The sequence below is a fragment of the Hypanus sabinus genome, unplaced genomic scaffold, assembly GCF_030144855.1.
Source record: "Hypanus sabinus isolate sHypSab1 unplaced genomic scaffold, sHypSab1.hap1 scaffold_521, whole genome shotgun sequence".
In the NCBI taxonomy this organism is placed as follows: Eukaryota; Metazoa; Chordata; class Chondrichthyes; order Myliobatiformes; family Dasyatidae; genus Hypanus; species Hypanus sabinus.
In genome coordinates, this window is record NW_026781384.1 from 198,410 (window position 1) to 223,996 (window position 25,587).

At 45.5% G+C, this 25,587-nt stretch overlaps 1 protein-coding gene across 1 annotated transcript in view; it reads left to right on the forward strand.

Moving 5' to 3' along the window:
* LOC132389274 (transient receptor potential cation channel subfamily M member 1-like) overlaps positions 1 to 25,587 on the forward strand; it is a gene marked incomplete at its 5' end in the record, with an annotated part of 255,446 nt that overhangs the window by 124,950 nt on the left and 104,909 nt on the right. The window contains 6 exons of the mRNA XM_059961770.1: positions 7,187 to 7,310; positions 16,243 to 16,315; positions 18,811 to 18,911; positions 20,952 to 21,101; positions 21,185 to 21,319; positions 22,079 to 22,129. Of these exons, the coding sequence (XP_059817753.1) occupies positions 7,187 to 7,310; positions 16,243 to 16,315; positions 18,811 to 18,911; positions 20,952 to 21,101; positions 21,185 to 21,319; positions 22,079 to 22,129 (634 nt within the window). The remainder of the gene's footprint in view (positions 1 to 7,186; positions 7,311 to 16,242; positions 16,316 to 18,810; positions 18,912 to 20,951; positions 21,102 to 21,184; positions 21,320 to 22,078; positions 22,130 to 25,587) is intronic.

Consider the following 25,587-nt stretch of genomic DNA (forward strand, 5'->3'; position numbering starts at 1 on the left):
ATGGAGACTACACCGCGAATACACCCCACACTCCACTGCACCTGTCACAATCAGACTACACCTTGACTACAACCCACACACATTGTACCTGTATCAAACAATACAGACTACAACCCCATTTTCTACTGTACCTTTAACAAGCAGTACCTAGAACAGCCTGTCTACCCCTCACACTCCACCATACTTTTAAAAAGTACTGCAGACTGCACACTGACTGCACCCCACACTCCACAGTACCTGTAACAAACAATACAGACTGCACACTGACTACACTCCACAGTACCTGTAACAAACAATACAGACTGCACACAGACTACACCCCACACTCCACAGTACTTGTAACAAACAATACAGACTGCACACTGACTGCACCCCACACTCCACAGTACTTGTAACAAACAATTCAGGCTACACTCCACAGTACCTGTAACAAACAATACAGACTGCACACTGACTACACCCCACACTCCACAGTACCTGTAACAAACAATACAGACTACACCCCACACTCCACCGTACTTGTAACAAACAATACAGACTACACTTCACACTACACAGTACCTGTAGCAAACAGTGCACCCTGACTACACCTCACACTCCACAGTACCTGTAACAAACAGTACAGACTGCACCCTGACTACACCTCACACTCCACAGTACCTGTAACAAACAATGCAGACTGCACCCTGACTACACCTCACACTCCACAGTACCTGTAACAAACAGTACAGACTGCACCCTGAATACACCCCACACTCCACAGTAACTGTAACAAACAATACAGACTGCACACTGACTACACCCCACACTACACAGTACCTGTAACAAACAATACAGACTGCACACTGACTACTCCCCACACTCCACAGTACCTGTAACAAACAATGCAGACTGCACACTGACTACACCCCACACTACACAGTACCTGTAACAAACAGTACAGCCTGCACACTGACTACACCCCACAGTACCTGTAACAAACAATACAGACTGCACACTGACTACACCCCACACTCCACAGTACCTGTAACAAACAATACAGACTACACCCCACACTCCACCGTACTTGTAACAAACAATACAGACTACACTTCACACTACACAGTACCTGTAGCAAACAGTGCACCCTGACTACACCTCACACTCCACAGTACCTGTAACAAACAGTACAGACTGCACCCTGACTACACCTCACACTCCACAGTAACTGTAACAAACAATACAGACTGCACACTGACTACACCCCACACTACACAGTACCTGTAACAAACAATACAGACTGCACACTGACTACTCCCCACACTCCACAGTACCTGTAACAAACAATACAGACTGCACACTGACTACTCCCCACACTCCACAGTACCTGTAACAAACAATGCAGACTGCACACTGACTACACCCCACACTACACAGTACCTGTAACAAACAGTACAGCCTGCACACTGACTACACCCCACACTCCACAGTACCTGTAACAAACAATGCAGACTGCACCCTGACTACACCTCACACTCCACAGTACCTGTAACAAACAGTACAGACTGCACCCTCAATACACCCCACACTCCACAGTAACTGTAACAAACAATACAGACTGCACACTGACTACACCCCACACTACACAGTACCTGTAACAAACAATACAGACTGCACACTGACTACACCCCACACTCCACAGTACCTGTAACAAACAATGCAGACTGCACCCTGACTACACACCACACTCCACAGTACCTGTAACAAACAATACAGACTGCACACTGACTACACCCCACACTCCACAGTACCTGTAACAAACAGTACAGACTGCACACTGACTACACCCCACACTCCACAGTACCTGTAACAAACAGTACAGACTGCACACTGACTACACCCCACACTCCACAGTACCTGTAACAAACAGTACAGACTGCACACTGACTACACCCCACACTCCACAGTACCTGTAACAAACAATACAGACTGCACACTGACTACACCCCACACTCCACAGTACCTGTAACGAACAATGCAGACTGCACACTGACTACACTCCACAGTACCTGTAACAAACAATACAGACTGCACACTGACTACACTCCACAGTACCTGTAACAAACAATACAGACTGCACACTGACTACACTCCACAGTACCTGTAGCAAACAGTACAGACTGCACCCTGAATACACCCCACACTCCACAGTAACTGTAACAAACAATACAGACTGCACACTGACTACACCCCACACTACACAGTACCTGTAACAAACAATACAGACTGCACACTGACTACACCCCACACTCCACAGTACCTGTAACAAACAATACAGACTGCACACTGACTACACCCCACACTCCACAGTACCTGTAACAAACAATACAGACTACACCCCATACTCCACCGTACTTGTAACAAACAATACAGACTACACTTCACACTACACAGTACCTGTAGCAAACAGTGCACCCTGACTACACCTCACACTCCACAGTACCTGTAACAAACAGTACAGACTGCACCCTGACTACACCTCACACTCCACAGTACCTGTAACAAACAATGCAGACTGCACCCTGACTACACCTCACACTCCACAGTACCTGTAACAAACAGTACAGACTGCACCCTGAATACACCCCACACTCCACAGTAACTGTAACAAACAATACAGACTGCACACTGACTACACCCCACACTACACAGTACCTGTAACAAACAATACAGACTGCACACTGACTACACCCCACACTCCACAGTAACTGTAACAAACAATGCAGACTGCAATATGTCCCACAGAAGTTGTTCTCAACTGGCAGGGGTAGGTAACTGTGGCTGACAAGGGAAGTTAAAGACTGCACAAAAGCCAAACCAATGGCGTATAAGGTAGCAAAAGTGAGTGGGAAGTTGGATGATTGGGAAGCTTTTAAAATACAACAAAATTCAACTAGAAAAGATATAAGGGAAAAGATGAAATATGAGGGCTGCCAGTGACTAGTGGTGCTCCTCGGGGTCAGTATTGTGACTGCTACTTTTCCAACTATTTGTCGATGTTTTGGATAATGGTATTGATGACTTTGTGACAAGGTTTTCTGATGATACAAAGATAGGTGGAGGTGTAGGCAGTATTGAGGAAGCAATGTGATTACAGCAGGACTTAGACAAATTGGAAGTAGGAGCAAAAAGTGGCAGATGGAATACAATGTTGGGAAATGAATGATAATACATTTTGGTAAGAGGAACAATACCGTAGTTTGGACTATTATCTAAATGGGGAGAAGGTTCAGACGTAAGAGATACAAGACCTCTAGAAGGTTAATTTACATTGAGTCTGTGGTAAAGAAGGCAAATGCAATGTTAGCAATTATTTCAAGGGGAATAGAATATAAAAAACAAGAAGATGATGCTGAGTCTTTATAAGACACTAGTCAGGCAGTACTTGGAGTATTGTCAACAGTTTTGAGTCTCATATCACAGAAAAGATGTGTTGTCAGAGAGAGTCCAGTGAAGTTCAGGAGAATGATTCCGAGAATGAAGGGGTTAACAAATGAAGAGCCTGTACTCACTGGGATTTAGAAGAATGCAGGGAGGATCTCATTGAAACCTACTGAATATTGAAAGGACTAGATAGGGTGGATGTGGAGAGTAAGTTTCCTATGGTGGGGGTATCCAGATCTAGAGGGCTCAGCATCAGAAATGAGGGGTTACCCTTTAGAACAGAGATAAGAAGGAATTTTTTTTTTAGCCAGAGAATAGTGAGTCTGTGGAATACCCTACCGCAGACTGCAGTGGAGACCAACTCCATGGGTAGATTTAACATGGAAGTTGATCATTTTCTGATCAGTCAGGGCATCAAAGGATGGTGAGAATGTAGGTGTATGGGGTTGAGTGGGATCTGGGATGAGCCATGATGGACTGGCAGAGCAGACTCGATGGGCTGAATGGCCTAACTCTGCTCTATGTCTTATGGTCTTACACTCCATCACTCCACCATACCAGTAAAAAACTATAGAGACTATACTCTGACTATACCCCACTCCAATATTTTTGTAACAAAGAAGCTGAACTACACCACACACAAAATGCTGGTGGAACACAGCAGGCCAGGCAGCATCTATAGGCAGAAGGGCTGTTGACTTTTCGGGCCGAGACCCTTCATCGGGACTGCACTCTGACTACAGCACCCACTCCACTGTACCTGTTGGCACATAACAGGTTGTGTTGGTACTTTGCAGGTTTTACTGTTGATTGTAGGTTATGTCAGTACATACTGTTACATATCCTGTAACTGGATAACTTACCAGCAAAGATAGAGAGGTCTGTTGAAGTCTGATGTCACTATTTTCAAACGTTTTTATTTATAAAGGGGCACGAAAGTAAGGTTAATGCAAACATTCAGATAATGCATGTCACCAATACTCAATCTAAATGAGGGTATAGTAATGTTCATCATTAAGAAGTAATCTCGGCTGTTGTCTAAGGGATAATATTTTTGTCCATTGGAAATATAAAAAGTCATTCAGAAGTCTGCAGACTTTAGCCTTTCGAGGAATCGTTGGGTTTCATGTGTTTTAGAGGGATCGGTGAAAACGAAAAGAAAACTTGCCCGGGTCTTTATGACCACTCCGTTAAATCAGGGGAGCATTGTTTTCTCCGTTGTTAGTTCGAAGTCCTTCTCGGTATTATCAGCCACCCGCTCCCTAGGCAAAGGAGTTAGGAGCACACATGGCGTTGAGTGGCTTCCAGCTATTACTGGAGCATTGAGCGAGCAAGTTCTTCTGGTGCGTCGCTCCGGTACTGCCTCCTGCTGTCCGCTTTTATCTTTACTTGCAGAGTTGTAGCTGTCCATCAAAGTAGGGGGATGTAATCTCCACCCCCACATGGCCCGATAGTGTCCATGTCCATGGTAGCTGTCACATAGTAGGGACACACAGGTGCCTCTAAGAACAATGGTCAGAACTGTTGCATTGTCTCTCACTTCCGAGACCCGAATTAATAGCGATCTTGCGATTCTCCGGAAGGAGGGGGCTGCTTCCGCTCCTTCGGCCCCTCAGAGCTGTGGTACCTTCATAGCAATAGAAACATAGAAAACCTACAGCACAATACAGGCCCTTTGGCCCACAATTCTGTGCGGAACATACACTTACTTTAGAAATCACCTAGGGTTACCCATAGCCCTCTATTTTTCTGAGCTCCACAAACCTAGCTGAGAGTCTCTTAAAAGACCCTATCGTATCACCTCCACCACCGTTGCTGGCAGCCTATTCCATGCACTCACTACTCTCTGAGTAAAAAAACTTACCCCTGACAACTTCTCTGTACCTACTTCCATACACCTTAAAACTGTGCACTCTCATGTTAGCCATACATCGCAGGTTGTGTTGGTACATTGCAGGTTGTGTCGGCATGTCACAGGTAGGGTCAGAGGTCATGTCGGTACGTCAGAGGTAGTGTCCATTTATCACAGGTAGTGTTGGTATGTTGCAGGTCACATCAGTCCATCACAGTTCTTGTCAGTACATTGCAGGTTGTGCTGGTATGTCACAGGTTGTGTTGGTACACCGCAAGTTGCATTAGTACTTTGCAGTTCGTATTCGTATGTTGCAGGTTGTGTCACTATGCCACAGGTTGTTCTGGCATTTACCAGGTTGTGTCAGTATGCTGTGGGTCGTACCAGTACGTTACAGGTTTTCTGCATTGTAGGTTTTGTGAAATGTTGCAGATTGTACCGACGTGTTGCAGGTTGTTTTTATAATTGCAGTTTGTGTCGGCATGTTGCAGGTGGTTTTGGTTCATTGCATTGCAGGTATATATTTTTAATTACTGAGAGTGCACCACATAGACTTGACTTATTGGCGTAAGTCTGTGGGACAACACTGGGACCAGTGGCAGAGCGAACGAGTGATCAGAGCACCAGCATATTCCTGAATGTGCTAGGCACAGGCTTAAACGCAGCTGGGAACTAGTGGACAGCATTATACTGACCCACGGACTGGAAGGGGAACACTGTCTAACTCAGGCATGGGCAAACTACGGCCCGCGGGCCATATGCGGCCCGTTAAGCTTTTTAATCCGGCCCGCAGAACTTGATGAAATTATATTAATAAACCTTGTTAACGTTTTCTCCCCACAATTCTGGCGTTTTCCCAATAGATGGTGCACTCTATATATATTGACCTTTGTTGAGGTGCAGCGTATTACTCCACATTTGCACTTTACTCTTTGTTCGGCTCGACCTATTTGTGTGAACAGGCGTTCAGCGTCATGAACATCAACAAAGCCAGCCACAGATCCAAGTTAACTGACCAACACCTCAGATCCATCCTGAGAATCGCCACAACAAAACTAAATCCAGACTTTGATGCGCTGGCTAAAAAGGGAGACCAACAACACTGTTCCCACTGAAATTAAAAATAAGTTTCTTCGTTGTGTTATGTAAAAAAATGCATTTGAAAATATTTTTTTCAATAAGCCTTACATGTTACATGTCATTTCTGTTAAGTGATGGACATGAGTAGTGCGCAGGTGCGCGTACGTTCTCAAAATAAAAAATGTGCTCCAGATCAAATAACGCGCTCCGCATACTGGCGCGCTGTCACTGTTCTGTTCTTGTGCTGGTCATTGTTGAGTTTTGGCACAGGGGACAATTGAATAAGAAGGAGCAGGACAAGTAGACCTGCATCTCCTACCGTTTTTGAAATAAAGACAGTCAGGAGGAGAGTGATGATGATAATATCTTGAAGGATGACAGAAGTTTCAGTGCTTTAAAATAATAACTGCTACTATTAAAAAAGCTGTATTTTATTCATTTAATTTTCAGTGTTTTAAAAGTCATTTCAATAAATAGCTAAATACCATGGGACTTGAAAGACAGATATTTTGTTGTAATGCATTTGTTCATTTTCAATTGAAATTAAAGCACATGTTTTCTACATATCCCATGATATTTTATTTTCTCTTATGAGGTGTATTACCAAAACACTCCGTCCATCTGCTCCTGGTCCGGCCCCCCTGTCAAGTTTTAGAACCCTTTGTGGCCCACAAGTCAAAAAGTTTGCCCACCCCTGGTCTAACTCCACAAGTCCTAAATATTTGGTGTTACCTTCCTGAGTCACTGTGGAGGGTTTGGCCTGGTTTGTGATGACAGAGATGTTATTCTTGGTCAGTTATACCACATATTGGCATTGTTCCTTCTATGCAGGATAATCAGTGAGTCCGTGCGAGATCAGCTCTTGGTCACTGTGCAGAAAACCTTCAATTACAGTCGCCAGCAGGCTCAGCAACTTTTCCTGATTGTCATGGAGTGCATGAAGAAGAAAGAGTTAGTGAGTTCTGAACCTATCTTGGTAACAATTTACTCGCTTTGTTTTTCATTTGACTGTTTGGTATTTACAGCAGATTACTGGGTATAATTTACACATGCAATCAGGCATGTGTTCACATTTGGACTACCACTGTGCACTTCTGCACTTTCACTAGGCTAGAAGACATGTGTTCACATTGCGCCACAGGATGTATTTACACTCTTTGTGTGTGCGTACATGCGTGTGTGTGCATGTGTGCACATGCGGGTGCATGCATTGACACTGGGCCACTGGGTGTGTGTTCACACTGCACTACAGTATGAATTTACAGTGTGTGTGTGCGTGTGTGTGCATGCGCGCATTTTCACTGGGTCACTGGATGTGCATTTACACTAGACCACTGGGTGTGTGTTCACACTGCGCCACAGGCTAATCTCTTCTGCCTACACAATGTCCACATCCTTCTACTTTCCTCACGTTGTGGCCCTGGCAGAAGGAATAAAGGTATTATGTTCAAGGGCATCAATTCCATCATCCATATCATGTACCCTGAGACCTCATCCTTAATAACAGATACCAACATCTCTCCAACCACTGAAGTCAGGCTAATTGGTCTACAATTTCCTTTCTTTTACCTCCCTTCTTCTTAGAGTGCAGTGACATTTGTAATTTTCCAGTCCTCCAGAACCGTTCCAGAATCTAGTGATTCTTGAAAGATCATTACTAATGCCTCCATGATCTCTTTCAGAACTCTGGGGTGTAGATCATTTGGTCCAGGTGACTTGTCTACCTTTAGGCTTTTCAGCATCCCAGACACCTTCTCCTGCACCAACACTTACTTCTGTCCCAACACTCACATTTCTGGCATGCTGCTACTGTCTTCTACAGTGAAGCCTGGTGAAAAATGCTTATTAAGTTTATCCTCTATTTCTTTGTCCCCCATTATTAAATCTCCTGTGTGGTGGGGTGGAGATACATCTCTGCCAAAGGAGGTGTAAGGTGCTCCTTCCCTTTGTTAACCTGTGAATCACGCATAGGTCAACTGTAGCACCTAGTTAACCCCCCCCCCCCACCCCGATCAGAGTCACATAAAACATGGGAGCAGGTGGTGGATGGTCATATGAGCAAATTCTGGTTACGTGTCCGCTGATGTCAGGCAGACAATCTCTGAAGGGTATGGGGTCATCAGTCTTGTAAAGACACTGCTCAGAAGAAGGTGTGGCAAATCGCTTCTGTGGAGAAATTTGCCAAGAACAATCATGGTCATGGGAACCACATAATAATATCCAGCACATAATACACTACACATAATACACATAATACACTACAGCATCATTTTCCAGTAGTCTGCTATCCACTCTTGTCTCTCTTTTACGCTTTATATATCTGAAAAATCATTTTGCATCCTCTTAAATTATTAGCTAACTTAACGTCTTGGCTTTATGGCTTTTTACTTGCCTTCTGTTGGTTTTTCCCAACCCTCTATCTTCTCAATAATTGTGCACTATTATATGCCATCTCCTTCGCCTTTTTTTAATGTCTTTGACTTCCCTTGTCAGCCACAGTTACTTCCTCCTCCCTTTAGAATGCTTCTTCATCTTTTGGATGTACCTATCCTGTGCCTTGCAGATTTTCTCCTGAAACTCCAGCCATAACTGTCCTGCCATTATCTCCGATAGTGTCCCTGCAACAACGGAATCCCTGAGACCTTGCCCCTGCATCGCTGCCTTTGAAACTGTATCCCTGTAATGTTGAATCAGGTTTGTGGGTCCGGCAAGTGAAACACTGCCAATGAGTAGGTATATTAATTATTTATTCACAGACAGTAAAAATTTTGACCAGACATTCATGTTCCCCAAGTTATAGAAACTACAAAGCTAAATATCCAACGAAAGCATGCTCAGAGCATACCTCCCCAATGGTTACATGCACCGCACCGCTTGCCTTAAGCAAAGGAGGAGAAAGCAAGCCTCTTCCATATGCTATTTTATACTCACGATATTTGAAACTGAACACCAGGCAGTTAACCTGTGGGAAAAGCAGCTGCAGTTTCTAAACTAACCCATCCCAATACAACAGCTTTTGACAGGCAGAATAAGCCACACCTCCCACAGGACACTTCAACCCTCAAAAGTTGTGAATATGATGATCCAGCCCTCAGACAAGTATGACCCCCATGAACTCTATAAGTTGCATATAAAGCACAAGCAGTCACCTCCCAGTATACTACAGTAAAGCTCCAGCTTCCTTGTGCCCCACCTCAGAGTGTAATAGCCAATGAGCTGGTCCCCCATGTTATCTTATACACTGACTTTCACATGTGATTGATCAGGTGAGTGATGTCCCCTGACCTGTCAGGAATGTAGACTCACCAGTAACAGTACAAGTGCTACCTTTAGTGAGCAGGTAATCTAAGCTCATCAAAGTCAGTTCCCAGGACAGCCTGGCCACACCACGTTATCATTTAAAACACCCTTCCTTTGTAACAACCCTCTTCCCAACCAGGATGGGCAAGGTGCTCGTCAAGGGCACTGTAGACGTATACAAAGGGCACCACAGGTCAACCATGCCACCCTGTGAGCCACAGGTAGGCCTAGGAACTGTATCTCCAGTGAGTGCCATTCAACATTGAGCAAGTGCCCACCTTCACAATTCCATCTGGCGTAGACACAGCCATCCCAGGGCACAGTTCCTGCTCACACCTGCCATCCATCTTGCCACCTTGTACCTGTACTCAACATACCACCTACACCAACACCCTGTCAGGTGTGGAAATCACTTTAGAGTCAGGACCTTCCAATTAAACAAATGGTACGTAGGGAAGCACTGCCAAGGGCTACTGAGGCTCAAATCCCTTAAAGCTGGGCTAAGATTGGCTAAAATGGATACCCCCACCATCTCAGCTCCCCAAAGCAGAATGTCAAAACCCTCACAGCGAGATAGTTTCCTTCGGCAGTCTTTTTTCTTTGTCAAAGGGATTGATATCAATGGCATCTCTTCTGCGATGTAGTAAGGAGTCTTCATACAAATTCAGCAATCTCACTCATCGGTCCACTGTGCAAGTTCAAGCACCATCCATAGGAATGATTATATCCCTCTGAAATATGGGCAGCTCATATCTGAAAAAAGTTTTCCCAAATTTCTACCCTATAAAAGATAAAACCCAGGCTGTATTCCTGTTCCTTAGAACTTTGCATGGAACTGTAAGAACTTAAAACACAGTTAATTTCTCTCAGAGAAATAGCACACTTTCAGAGAACAACTGAGAAGGAAGAAGGAACTGGGCCCAACACCTCCACAGTCTCTTAAAGGCAAGTCCACACACACACACACACACACGCACACGCACACGCACACACACTCACACACACGCACGCACGCACACGCACACACACGCACACTCGCGCACACACGCGCACTCACACACACACACACGCACACACGCACGCGCACACACACACACACACACACACACACACACACACGCACACGTGTGGCCTCACCTCACGTTCTTCCACATTCAATTCATTCACACTCTATTTACAGGAAAGAGGGACGCAGGTTGAATGACTCCCTCCCTAGAAGGATGAGACGCAAACGTGCTGACCACCTCTTGGTTCTCACTGCTGCCATATGTTAGCTGCTTTCCTTTTCAGGGAATCCTGAATGGAATACAAGAAATCTGGTAGAGGACAAAAGGAGCCCTTACTAGCAGAGGGCTAAAAAAAAAATGATCCTACAGCCTCTCTTTCTTTCTTCCCCAGACAATATTTCCTCCACATTGCACAGAGGGCGAGGGTGGAAGCCCCTTTTTACCTGCTGCTCTGGGTCCCTAGCTGTGAGCAACACTAAAAACATTTCTTTATGGGACATGTTGAATCCCCCTCTCTCCATCTGTTTAGCCACCTTCTGTACCTGCCTACATGCACACTCTTCTATATATTCTGAACTCTGAAATAATTGAATTGCTGCCGTTGTCCAATCCCATAGTGATGTATTATAGAAACATAGACAACCTACAGCACAATACAGGCCCTTTCCCTTATGCTCAGGGGAAGCCAGCAGTTTTATAATATTATGATCATTCTCTCCTGAGGGTTCTTTAATCACAGCCAGGCCATTATACAACACCTATCCAGAATAATCTTTTTCCCTAGTGGACTCAATCATAAATGGCTCTAAAAAGTCATCTCATTTACATTCTACAATTCCCCCTCTGATTTTCCTAATCTACCTGCATATTGAAATCCCTCATGATATTCATAGCATTTCCCTGTTTATATGCCTTTTCTGTCTCCAATTGTAACTTGTACCCTGCACCCTGGCTATTGTTTGGAGGCTTGTGTATAACTCCCTTCAGGGTCTTTTTACCCTTGAAGTTTCTTAACTCTACCCACAAGGATTCTACACCTTCAGATCCTATGTCAACTTTTTCTACTGATTTGGTTTCATTTTTTGACCAACAAAGCCACTCCACTCCTGTCTACCTGCCTGTCATTTTGATACATTGTGTGTCCTTTGATGTTAAGCTCTCAAATATGATCTTCTTTCAGCCGCAGCTTAATGATGCCCACAACTTCATACCTGCCAATCTGTGACTGTGCTACAAGATCATCTCCCTTATTCCATATACTGCATGCATTCAAATATAGCACCTTCAGTCCTGTATTCATCACCCTTTTTGAACTTGGTACTTTAAATGATCCCACTGACTGCAATTTTCCCTAACATCTGCTTGTCATAGGAGCAGAGTTAGGCCATCGAGTCTTCTCCAGCATTCCATTATGTCTGATCCCAGATCCCACTCAATCCCATGCACCTGCCCTCTCGCCATATCCTTTAATGCCCTGACCGATCAAGGATATTCCACTTTAAATATACCCACCGACTCGGCCTCCACCGAAGTCTGTGGCAGAGCATTCTTCAGATTCAGTACTCTCAGGCTTAAAAAAAATCCTTCTTGCCTCTGTTCTAAAGGGTCACCCCTCAATTTTGAGGTTCTACCTTCTAGTTCTGGATATCTCCACCACAGGAAATATCTTCTCACCTTATCTAGTCCTTTCAACATTCTATAGGTTTCAATGAGATCCCCCACATTCTTATAAATTCCAGTGAGTATGGCCCGAAGCTGCCAAATGCTCCTCATATGTTAACCCCTTCATTCCTGGAATCATCCTCATGAAGCTCCTGTGGATTCTCTCCGACGACAGCACATCCTTTCTGAGATATGGGACCAAAAACTGTCATCAATACTTCAAGTGTGTCTCACCTGCAAGGACTGTTTGGGACCCTGAATGGTGGTAAGAGAGGAGTTGTAGGGACAGGTGTAGCACTTACGCTTACAGGGATAAGTGCCAGGTGGGAGATCTGTGGGGAGAGACTTGTGGACCAGAGAGTCACGGAGGGAACGATCCCTGCGGAAAGCGGAGAGGGGTAGAGAGGGAAAGATGTGCTTAGTGGTGGGGTCCTGTTGAAGGTGGCGAAAGTTATGGAGGATAATATGCTGGATCCGGAGGCTGGTGGGGTGGTAGATGAGGGCAAGGGGAACTCAGTCCCTGTTGTGGTGACGGGAGGATGGGGTGAGGGCCGAAGTGTGGGAAATGGAGGAGATGCGGGTGAGGGCATCATTGATGACAGCAGAAGGGAAACAAATGATCCTTAAAGAAAGAGGACATTTGAGATGTCATGGAACGGACATCATCCTGAGAGCAGATGCAGCGGATACGGAGGAACTGGGAATAGGAATAGCATTTTTGCATTTAGCAGGGTGGGAGGAGGTACAGTCGAGGTAGTTATGAGAGTCAGTGGGTCAGAAGATGTCAGTGGACAGTCTGTCTCCAGAGATGGAGACTGAGAGATCAAGAAAGGGGAGAGAAGTGTCCGAGATGGACCAAGTGAACTTGAGGGCTGGGTGGCCACACATCCCTCCCCATAGATCTCCCACTTGGCACTTATCCCTGCAAGCATAAGTGCTACACCTCCTCTCTTACCACCAGTGAGTCTGTTGGGGTCATCTATTGCATCTGGTGCTCCCGGTGCGGCCTCCTCTACATCGCAAGATCCAACGCAGATTGGGGACTGCTTTGTCAAGCACCTCCACTCCATCCGCCACAACAGACAGGATCTCCCAGTTGCCACCCACTTCAACTCTGCTTCACATTCCCATTTGGATATGTCCATACAATATCTCCTGTACTGCCATGATGAGGCCAAACTCAGGTTGGAGGAGCAACACCTCATATACTGTCTGGGTAGTCTCCAGCCCCTTGGCATGAACATTGAATTCTCCAACTTATGGTAATTCCCTACTTCTCCCTTCCCCCATCTCAGTTTCACTGTGCCTCCTCCTCCAGCTGCCTATCACCACTCTCATGATTCTGCCCTCTTCTACTACACATAGTGCTTTCCCCTTACATTCCTTCTTCACTTTCCTGTCTATCCCCTCCCTGCTTCCCCTCCCCCATCCCTTGATCTTTCCTCTAACTGGTTTTCACCTGGCACCTACCAGCCTTCTCCTTCCCACCCTCCCCCCACCTTCTTTATAGGGCCCCTGCCCCCTCCCTCTTCAGTTCTGATGAAGGGTCTCAGCTCGAAATGTTGACTGTTTGTTTCCACGGATGCTGCCCGACCTGCTGAGTTCCTCCAGCATGTTGCATGTGTTGCTTTGACCACAGCATCTGCAGTGCACTTTGTGTTTGCCCTTGAGGTCCTACTTCTCAGCTTCCTTCTTAACTCCCTATATTCTTCTTTCAAGACCTCCTCCCTCTTTCTTCCCGTGTCATCAATATGTACTACAACTTTTGGTTGCTCACTTTCCCTTTTATGGATATTGTGAACACTTCCAGAAACATCTTGGACTCTGGTGCCTGAGAGTCAAACTATCGTCCATGTTTCTTTTTTGCATCCACAGAATCATTTATCTGTTCCACTGACCCACTATTATTGCTGCCATCCTCTTCACTTCCCTACCCTTCAGAGGCGCAGCTACTGTTGTTTCCCCCAGGTAGGTCTTGTCTCCTGCCCCCCACAACAGTACTCAAAATGGAGTACTTATTGTTAAGGGTGCTCTCCACTACCTGACATTCCCTCTTCCCTCTCCTGACAGTCACCCATTTATCTGTTCTCTGTAGCCTAGGGGTGACTACCTCCCTGTAGCTCCTATCTAACACTGCCTCAGTTTCCCTAACCAGTTGAAGGTCGTCGAGCTGCAGGTCCAGTTCCCTTACACGGTCTCTAAGGAGCTGCATCCTGATGCACCTGGCGCAGATGTTGTCATCAGGGAGGCTGGGAATCTCCTGAAAATCCCACATCTGACACACAGAACAGAACGCTGGCCCTGTAGACATGTCTCCTATTCTCTTAAGAGTTAAATAAGAAAAAAAAGAAATAAGGAACATTGACTTCTCTAACTTCCATTAATGCCCCTCCTCCCCTTCTTACCCCATCCCTGACATATTTAGTTGTTTGTTTTTTTCTCTCTCTCTTTGCTCATCACCCTGCCTGTTCTCCATCTCCCTCTGATGCTCCCCCCTCCCCCTTTCTTTCTCCCGAGGCCTCCCGTCCCATGATCCTTTCCCTTCTCCAGCTCTGTATCACTTTCGCCAATCACCTTTCCAGTTCTTAGCCTCATCCCACCCCCACCGGTCTTCTCCTATCATTTTGCATTTCCCTCTCTCCCACTACTTTCAAATCTCTTCGTATCTCTCCTTTCAGTTAGTCCTGACGAAGGGTCTCAGCTGGAAACATCGACAGTGCTTCTCCTTATAGATGCTGCCTGGCCTGCTGTGTTCCACCACATTTTGTGTGTGTTGTAAGAAATGATCTTACCTACTTACCTTTCCTCTGCCTGTTCTTGCTGAACGCCTGTTCAACCGAAGCCTTACCACTCCATTAACAACTGCTCCCATAAAGACCACTCTGCTCAATGATACCCCTCTTTTATGGAGACTGGATTTTTAAAGTTCTTCGCTGGACTTGCACAGGAATGCTTCTACTGCGTCTGTGCAGTACTCCTATCAAAGACTCCCTTTGAAAAACCGTCCTGCTTTTCTTTTCTTGCTCTCAGTCTCACTACACACTGCCTCTGCCCACCCCATCACTTTGTTTCCCATCCCCCTGCCAAATTAGTTTAAATGATCTCCCAACAGCTCTGGCAAACCTGCTTGCAAGGAGATTGGACCCCCTTGTTTCAGCTGTAACCCGTCCCTTTTGTATATCTTCTCCAGAGGAGATCCAAATGATCCAGAAACCTAAAACCGTGACCCCTGCACCAATTCCTTAGGCACATATTCATTTACCAAATCATCCTATTCTTATGTATGGCACAGTCAGTAATCCAGAGTTGACTACCCTGCATTTCAGCTTTCTGTCTAACTTCCTAAATTCTCTATTCAGTATATTCTCCCTTTTCCTACCCATGTCATTGTTTTCAATATCCACAAGGACTTCCAGTGCTCCCCCTACCTCATCAACTCAATCCAAGACATCCCTGACCCTGGCACTTTGGGTGGCAACATACCATCTGGGTGTCTCTCCCACATCCATGGAATCTCCTTTCTGCTCCTCTAATTACGGAATCCCCTCTCACCACTGCATTCCTCCTTTACACCCCTCCCATTAGAGAGCCTCAGAGTCTGTCACTGTGCAGTCCCCCCCCCCCCCCGCCGACCTTAACAGTATACTTCAAACTCTGCTATTCCAGAAAATACAACCTCCCATTATAGCACGTCCTGTAATCCAGACAGCATCCTGGTAAACCTCTTCTGCACTCTCTCAACATCCTTTCTATATTGGGGTGGCCAGAGCCATTATGTGATTTGTGGTAAAGCCATGAGATGTTGCTTTTACCTTACTTTTCCTGTGTTGGTGACCTGGTGGCCCATTTCCTGGAATTCCATTAATCCACTGTTTAATAAATGTCTCTGCCTGGTGATAATTCCAGTCTGTACTGCAGATCACTGTGTTTCGAATGGGTTCAGAGGGACAGCAGGACATCGACCTTGCAATCTTAACAGCATTGCTGAAAGGTGAGTGCTCCTAGACTTTGAGAAATTTGTATTATTGTTTGAATTAAGGTGCTACGGCAGCACAGTGGTTAACACAATGCACAACACTGTTACAGCTCAGGTCATTCCCGAATATGGAGTTCAGTTCAAACATTTAAGGTACATTTACTATCAAAGTATGTATACAGTATACAGTTCCTGCAGGCAGCTGCGAGACAAAGTAACACCATGGAACATGTCCAAGAAAACATCATACACCCAATACAGAAGAAAAGAACAAATTGCACAAGCAGACACACGTAAACATCAAGTAGTCATCCAGGAGTCTTCAGTTTAGATCAGTTCAACGTCGTGCCACTAGTCCACTGCAGGCCACACGGCAAAGAATTCTTCGCCAGTGCCCTAGACCATATCAATCATCCCAACCAAACCACTGAAAAGCAGCTAAAAAATCCAGGAACACATGCATCATGAACCCCAAGGTGAGTGCATGGCCTCACTTACCAACCTTTGCAATGTGAATCCCAAGACTCCTGCACTCTCCTCTGACAGCAGCTAGTGAGAGGGAGAGGAGGGCCAGTTAAATGCAGGCAGATGGTGCCAAGCACTTGCAGGTCCTCTACTCTCATCCTTGTCAACTACAACCTTGGGGATCGGAGAAAAGCAATGGAGTCAATCATGGGCTCAGGCCGCGGACTCTGCTCCAAACGTCACCAAACTCCCTTGGAGTCAGCAAAGCGCAAAATCACTCATTCAGTCCAGAAATGCACTAAAAATGTAAATGACAGGTTCCAATTACACACAGCTTTGTAGTAGGTTCATGTTTGAAAGAAAATGAAGTAAAAGAAACAGTTTTATGAGCTGTCTGCAGGTTGCTTGCATTGTTCACTGGCGCTTTCTGTACATCCTCCCTGTGGGCTATCGCTGGGTCCTCCAGTTTCCTCCCACAGTCCAAGTGTTATACCAGGTAGGTTAATTGGTCATTGATTAGGTTAGAGTTGATCAGGTTTGTCGGATGTTGCTGAGGCGATATAGCTTGAAGTGCTGGAAGGATCCACTCGGCTATGTTTAACTAACAAGCTGGCTGACTCAGTAAACAAACAAACAAATCAATACATCTCTCAGTACTCCCTTCAGTTCTCCATGTGTGTTAGACCAACTTTCAAATGTTCATGTCGGTTCGCCACATGTGCTAAACCAGCTTCCAAATGAAAGGGTGAATTGTGGACAACGATGCCTACTGACTCTGACTTGTTTACCTCACACCTGGGCCGCGTGGAGTGCTGCCGGTGAGAATCATGCCCAGTAATGATACCATGGAGCACTGAGGAGAGAGTCCACGTTAAAATCTGATGTATTGTTATGTGTGCATAGGTGTGATGAAAAACTTCTTTGCAGCACACAGAAAAAAGCTGCTGTTTAAGGTGGCGCTGGTGAAGCACAGCAATGACTTGCCAGCAGCAAAAACAATATTAGCCACTTCGTTGCTCACATTGTTTCTCAAAAGCAATCACTGCAGTCAGTAGTCTGAAACTTCTGTTTTGGAGTTGAGTTTTAGAACCACCTGTATGACCTGGCATTTTTGCAGTGTGAACTGAAGACTTGAAGGTGCACGACATTCACTGTGTGGTGTGTACAGGCTGAATTGAGGCTGTGTTCTGCAACTATCGGGCTCCTACATCAGCTGTGACTGGTTTCGCGGCTGTGGACTCACTTTGTCAACTTCAGTTCTGAATGTTAATTAATTACTTTTATTGTTTGCACAACTTGCTCTTTCTCTGCACATTGGGTGTTTGATGGTCTTCGATAAGTTCTTTTGGGTTTCTTTGTTTTGTGGCTTCCTGTAAGGAGATAAATCTCAAGGTTGCATGCAGTATACATACTTTGATAAATCCACTTTGAACTTTGAATATAGAATCATATAAGTAGCTTTTACAAGAAAAAACATAAATGAATTATGCACAATTTTTACATGAAAAAACAGATAAAATCTATTTTAGTGCAGAGTGATCAAAATGCTGATAATGTTGCTTAGCTGTAGTCAGTTGGTTGCGCTAATTGGTTCAAGAATCAAATGGTTAAAAAGAAGTAGCGCCTGTTTCAGGTAGTGAGTGGAAGAAGGGGTGATAAGGTGAGCAAGAGGTGTAAGTGTTGTGTAGAGAGACTATCAGAAGGCAATGAATATGGGTGGGAGAGGAGTGTGGGACAAGTGTAGGTTAGTATGGAGCAGGGGCTGAACGTGGGTCTGATTGGAAGGACAGGGACTTGCATTGGATTAGAAAGATAGGGTGCGTGAAGTTTGTGAACAAAGACTGACAAGGGATGATTGTGAGGTCAGAATGGATGTGTGTGTGAGATTAAGAATGGGGATCATTGTAGGAATGGGCCATCTGTGTAATGTTTGCAGTGAGGTGAGCTTCTTGACAAATGACAGGTATACAAAGAGGGTTTCTGAGTTACACACAGATTTCCAGGGATTATCTTTTAATAATAACCAATTGTTTCTCTCCTTCCAGGCACAAATGCATCAGCCCCAGACCAGCTGAGCCTAGCTATGGCCTGGAACAGGGTGGACATTGCCCGTAATCACATCTTTGTCTTTGGGAAATACTGGCCGGTAAACACTTTCATTTTTTCTGAAGCCACAGCTTTCAGAGGAAGCAAGGCCCAGTTAATATCTTCACTGAAATCCATGCCATAAGGACATGGTGTAACAAACAGATGTGTGAATCTGCTCTGCCTGTCAACGAGATCATGGATAATGTTTATCGTCAGTGGCACTTCCCTTCACTATTTCCATTCTGATTCCCTACATTAATTCCATTCCAATTCCCTGAACTTCTTCCATTCCAAATCCCTAAACTAATTCTATTCCAATTCCCTACACTAACTCCATTCCAAACCCTACACTAATTCCATTCCGATTCCCTACACAAACCTGTTTTGCTCTCTAACCCCATTCCATGATTCCCTACTCTAACCCTATTCCCTGACTTCCTACAATAACCCCATGCCAAATCCCAACACTAACCCTTTGCTCATTCCCTGCACCAACCCCAATCCCTGATTCCCTACACTAACCCCATTCTGATTTTCTACACTAACCCCATTCCCTGTTTCCACACCAACACTACACTAATTCCATTCCAATTTCCTATACTAACCCATTTCCTGTACCCTACACTAACCTTGTTCCTTGATTTCTTACACTAACCACATTCCAATTCCTTGCAGTAACCCCAATCCCTGATTCCCGACACTAATTCCATTCCAATTCCCTGCACTATCCCTATTCTTATTCATTACACAACCTGCATATCCTGATTCATTACATCTGTCTCATTCCAATTCTCTTATCTAACCCCATTCCCTGATTCCCTACACCAACCCCATTTCTTGATTCCCTACACTAATCCCATTCCAATTCCCTACACTGACCCATTTCCTGTATCCTACACCAATCCTGTTCCATGATTCTCTACACTATTCACATTCCAATTTCCTGCACTAACCCTGATTCCCTACACTAACCCTATTCTGTGAATTCCTACGCTTGCCCCATTGCAATTCCCCCACACTAATCCTTGCATCTTTTTGGAATTGTACTTATTTCGATCAGATGAATTCCCGTTCTCTGAGACAATAGGGAGTGTGTATAACCTGTCCTCAGAAGACTAACATCTGTTCCTCGAATCAGTCTGTTTCTGTCATAAGTACGTCCTTCCTTGTGTATGGAGACCAGTCCTGAACAAAATGTTCCAGTTCAACTGTCCCCAGTGTGTGATATCATTCGGTAGAGAGTCTTTCCTGATTACTCTCATGCCCTGGTCATGAAGGGTTCCATAACTTTCTCCTTCCTAATTGCCTGCTTGTTCCACCTATTGTGTCACAATTCATCCATCCTGCAGAACTGTCTCAGGGCCAGTCCTGCCCCGTGCAGCACTTCAGAAGTATCACCACACTGTGTCACCTCCACAATACCATCCCTGACACTGCTTCACCATTCAACACTGTCTCCCCAGCAATGCAGTGCTTCCAGTCACTGCCCCTCCCCAGTCGCTGTCCCTCACCAGTCATTGCTCCTCCCTCCTATCACTGCCCCTCCACAGTCACTGCCCCTCCCCAGTCACTGTCCCTCCCCAGTCACTGCTCCTCCCTCCCATCACTGCCCCTCCACAGTCACTGCCCCTCCCCAGTCACTGTCCCTCCCCAGTCACTGCTCCTCCCTCCCATCACTGCCCCTCCACAGTCACTGCCCCTCCACAGTCACTGCCCCTCCCCAGTCGCTGTCCCTCACCAGTCATTGCTCCTCCCTCCTATCACTGCCCCTGCAAAGTCACTGCCCGTCCCTCCAGTCACTGCCCCTCCCCAGTCATTGCTCCTCTCTCCCATCACTGCCCCTCCCCAGTCACTGTCCCTCCCCAGTCACTGCTCCTCCCTCCCATCACTGCCCCTCCACAGTCACTGCCCCTCCACAGTCACTACCCCTCCCCAGTCACTGTCCCTCCCCAGTCATTGCTCCTCCCTCCCATCACTGCCCCTCCACAGTCACTGCTGAGCAAAGGTGCAGAGAATCAGGGGGAAGAGTTTGGAATCACCATCTGGATGTGGGTGAAGGTGCCACAGATTGGCTGTTTGTGTTGATTTTCTATTCTAGCCAGCGGGCAGTAGCTCTGTATCTGCTGCTCGGCAATCAAGGAAATCTGTAAAACAGCGAATGACCAAAGGGAAAGGCAAGGGGAAGAAGAAAGGGAAGGAAGAAGTGAAGGAGGAAACTGACCCACGGAAGCTGGAACTGCTCAACTGGGTGAGGATGACAGTGTGTGTAAGCTGACCTGCTCCCTGCCTGAGTGTGCCCGGGTGGGCTGCTGACTGTCCTCTGCCCTGCAGGTGCACTCACTGGAACAAGCCATGATAGACGCATTGGTTCTGGACAGGGTTGACTTTGTGAAGCTGCTGATCGAGAATGGAGTGAACATCCACAACTTCCTAACTATCCCTCGCCTTGAAGAGCTGTACAACACTGTAAGTGCAGCACGCTCAACAGCACCCAGTGGTGAGGTGCTAGCAACAAGCTGTATGGAAACCAGCTCAACTCTCCCTTCAGTCATGCAGTCTCACTCCATCTATCTCACTCACCTACCATCAATCTCCCTCCCATTACTGTCTCACCTCAATCCGCCGTTACACTCTTGTCACTTTAATTCTTCCTCAATGCTCACTCAAAAATCTGCCTCTTCTCACTCCCCTTTTTAATCCTCACAATCTCCTCTCTCACCCTCTCCCCTCTGCATCGATCCCCTCTCTAAGCCCTTCCCTACACTTTCCATCTCTCTGTCTTCACACTTACTCTTGCCCCCTTCATTGCCCTTCTTGACTTCCCTATAATTGTTTCCACTCTCCTCTCTCACACTCTCCACTCCCCCTTCTCTGTCTCTCTCACTCTCTCTCTCTTTGCCCCCCTCCCTCCCTCCCACTCTCTCTCCTCCCTCCCTCTCTCTCTCTCCCCCTCCCTCCCTCTCTCTCTCCCTCCCTCCCTTGCTCTCTCCCTCCCTCCCTCTCTCTCCCTCTCTCTCACACCAATAATAACTCCTGGCTCTTCCAAAAAAACTGAGGAAACTCTCACACTGAGAATGACTGTGAGGGAGAATTTAAGGCATCACTGGTGGTACGTGTGTTGAGCTAGGGCCGCCTGCTGGGGCTGAGCTGAGGACAGTGAAGGTGGTGAGGGCAGAGGGAGAGGGACATTGAGTAAGTAGCTAAGGATTTTCTGTTTTATTCCAGAGACTCGGGCCTCCCAATACACTGCATTACCTGGTTAGGGATGTGAAAAAGGTAAGCAATTGACTCTGGGATTATCTTCCGCAGTGCCTCCATGTGAACCAAGACTCTGTGTGTGTGTGGGGCAGTAGGCAGAGTTGTATTGCAATTCAGATAAAACAACGTGGGATCTCAAAAATGTTTGACTTGTTTATATGTTTGTGCATAAAGACATGATATCAATTCAATCTTTAAAAGCAAGAGAGAGTAGCCTCTGGGAGGAGATCTGCTTAGTGTGAACATGCAACAAGCAGAGTTTCATTCCCTGGTCTCTGGTGGGTCAACAAGATGTACTTATTTATTTATTATTTCCCTTTTTCGGGTCATCACTGGCAAGGCCAGTATTAATTGTCCATCCCTAATTGCCCTTAAAAATCCAATTAGAGTTCTGGGTTGATCAGCAAGGTCAAATAAAAATAGGGCGGGGCAAGCAATCAGCCACTGTTGGAGTGGGACAGTGTTAGAGTGGGAAGACTTTTGGCCTTGGCTCAACAGGCTTGGGCGATAACAGGTGTGGGCAACGTAAGTATCTGGTAAGCTTTTTCATGCTCATTCTTCATTTGTTAGTGTATGGTTAGGGCAGTAAGAATGACTCCAGGGACCAGTGTTTTCTTCTTTGTGTGAGATGTGGGTTTTCTGGGACCTCCCGGATAACCACATCTGCACAAGGTGCCCCAGGCTCATCTCCTCAGAGAACGTGTTAAAGAACTGGAGCTGCAACTCGATGACCTTTGGCTCTTAAGAGAAACTGAGTAGCAACAAGGAGGTAGTCAGCGCTAGGTTGCAAGAGGCAGGTGGATGGGTGACTGTCAGGAGAGGAAAGAGGGAATAGGTAACCAGTACCAAGTACCCCTGTGGGTGTTGCCCTCAGTAACAAGTATATCATTTTGGATACTGTTGGGGGAACAACCGAACCAGGAGGGAACTGAGTCTCTGGCTCTGTGGCTCAGAAGGGAAGGGGCTGGAGGAGGGATGCTAGAGAGAAGAGTCTGTGGACATGATAGAAAGACCCAGATAGTATGTTGCCTCCCAGGGAGAGAGTGAGCAGCCAGACATCTTGGTATATCTTGGTTCCAATGACGTACAATTGGAAGGAGAAGAGAGGAGGTCCCAAAGAGAGAATTTAGAGCTAGATAGAAAGCTGAAAAGCAGGACCTCCAAAGTACCAATCTCGGTATTGTGAGCAGGTTTGCTAGAACTGTTGGAAAGTGTTTAAACTAACTTGGCTGGGAGGTGGAGATTGGAGTGATAGGGCTGAGGATGGAGATGTTGGTTTACAAGCAGAGGAGTATATTGTGAGACTGACAGGAAGGACAGGCAAATGATAGGACATCATTGCAGTCAGTGGGATGGGTAGCAGTGTAACAGGGGGACAAGAAAAGGGTGCCAAATACAGAATTAAAGGTGTTATATTTGAATGTACGCAGTATACAGAATAAGGTAGATGATCTTGTAGCGAAGTTAGAGATTGACAGGTATGATGTGTATCTCATAGTCATGGCTAAAAGTCAATTGTGGTTGGGAGCTTAATATCTAAGGATACACAATCTATCGAAAGGACAGCCAGGCAGACAGAGGAGGAGGAGTAACTCTGCAGGTAAAAAATAAAGTCAAATCTTTAGAAAGGATAGGATTGGAAAATGTAGAATCCTGCTGGGTAGAGTTAAGGAACTGAAAGGGTAAGAAGACCCTGGTGGGGATTATTTACAACTTCCATCAGTAGAAAGGATGTAGGCTACAAATTACAGCAGGAGATAGAAAAAGCATGTCAGAAAGGCATTGTTAAGTTAGTAATGGGGGATTTTGATATGCTAATAGATTAGGAAAATCAAGTTGATGCTGGATCCCAAGAGCAAATCTGTGCAATGCCTCCAAGGATGGCTTTTTGGAGCAGCTTGTGGTTGAGGTCACGAAGGGATGAATAATTCTGGATTGAATGTTATGTAGTGAACCTGAAATGATTAAGGATCTTATGGTAAGGGAGCCCTTAGGAAACAGTCATCATAATACAATAGAATTCACCCTGCAATTTGAGAGGGAGAAGCTAAAGTCAGATGTATCATTATTACAGTGGAGTAAAGGGAATTACAGAGACATGAGATAGCAGCTGGCCAAAGTTGATTGGAAGGAGACACTAGCAGGGATGACAGCAGAGCAGCAATGGCTGGAGCCTCTGGGAGCAATTTGGAAGTGCAGGATGGATTCATCCCAAAGGAGAAGTATTCTGAAAGCAGGATAGCATAACTGTGGCTAACAAGGGAAGTCAAAACCAGCATAAAAGCAAAAGGGAGGACATATAATAGGGCAAAAAATAGTGGGAAGTTAGAGGATTAGGAAATCATTAAAAGCCAACAGAAGGCAACTAAAAATGCTGTAAGGGGGAAAAGATGAAATATGAAGGTAAGCTAGCTAATAATATCAAAAAGGTTAGCAAAAGTTTTTGCAGCTATATAAAGAGTAAAAGAGAGGCAAGAATAGATATTGGGCCTCTGGAAAATGACGTTGGAGAGATAGGAATGGGAGACAAGGAAATAGTGGATGAATTGAATAAGTATTTTGCATTAGGCTTTACTGTGGAAGATATTAGTAGTTTGCTGGACATTTGAGCAGGTCAGGGGGCAGAAGTGAGTGTAGTTGCTATTACTAGGGAGATGGTGCCTGAGAAACTGAAAGGTCTGAAGGTAGATAAGTCACCTAGACCTGATGGATTACACAGGGTTCTAAAAGAGGTAGCTGAAGAGATTGTGGAGGGATCTTTCAAAAATCAATAGATCCTGGCATGGTTCCAAAGGACCGGAAAATTGCAAATGTCACTCCAACTTTAAGAATGGAAGGAGGCAGAAGAAGGGAAATTATAGGCCAGTTATCCTGACATCAGTGTTTGGTGAGATGTTGGAATTGATTGTCAAGTACGTGGTTTTGGAGTACTTGGCGACCAAAGTCAGCATGGTTTCCTTAAGGGAAAATCTTGCCTGACAAATCTTTTGAAAGTCTTTGAAGAAATAACAAGCAGAATAGACAAATGAGAATCTGTGGATGTTGTGTACTTGGATTTTCAGAAGACCTTGGCAGGAAAGATAATGACATAGAAAAAGAATTGGCTATTTGGCAGAAGGCAACGAGTGGGGATAAAGGGATCCTTTTTGGATTGGCTGCCAGTGATTTGTGGTGTTCTACAGGGATCTTTGTTGGGACTGCTTCTTTTTACATCGTACATCAACAATTTGGATGATGAAATTGATGGTTTTGTGGCCAAGTTTGCAGACGATACAAAGGTAAAGGGAGGGGTAGGTGGTGTTGAGGCTGCAGGGAGTCTGCAGAAGGACTTAGACAGATTAGGAGAACGGGCAAAGAAGTGCCAGATGGAATGCGGTGTCGGGAAGTGTATGGTCATGGTAGAAGGAATAAAAGTATAGACTATTTTCTATACAGGGAGAAAATACAAAAATATGAGGTGCAAAGGATTTAGGAAT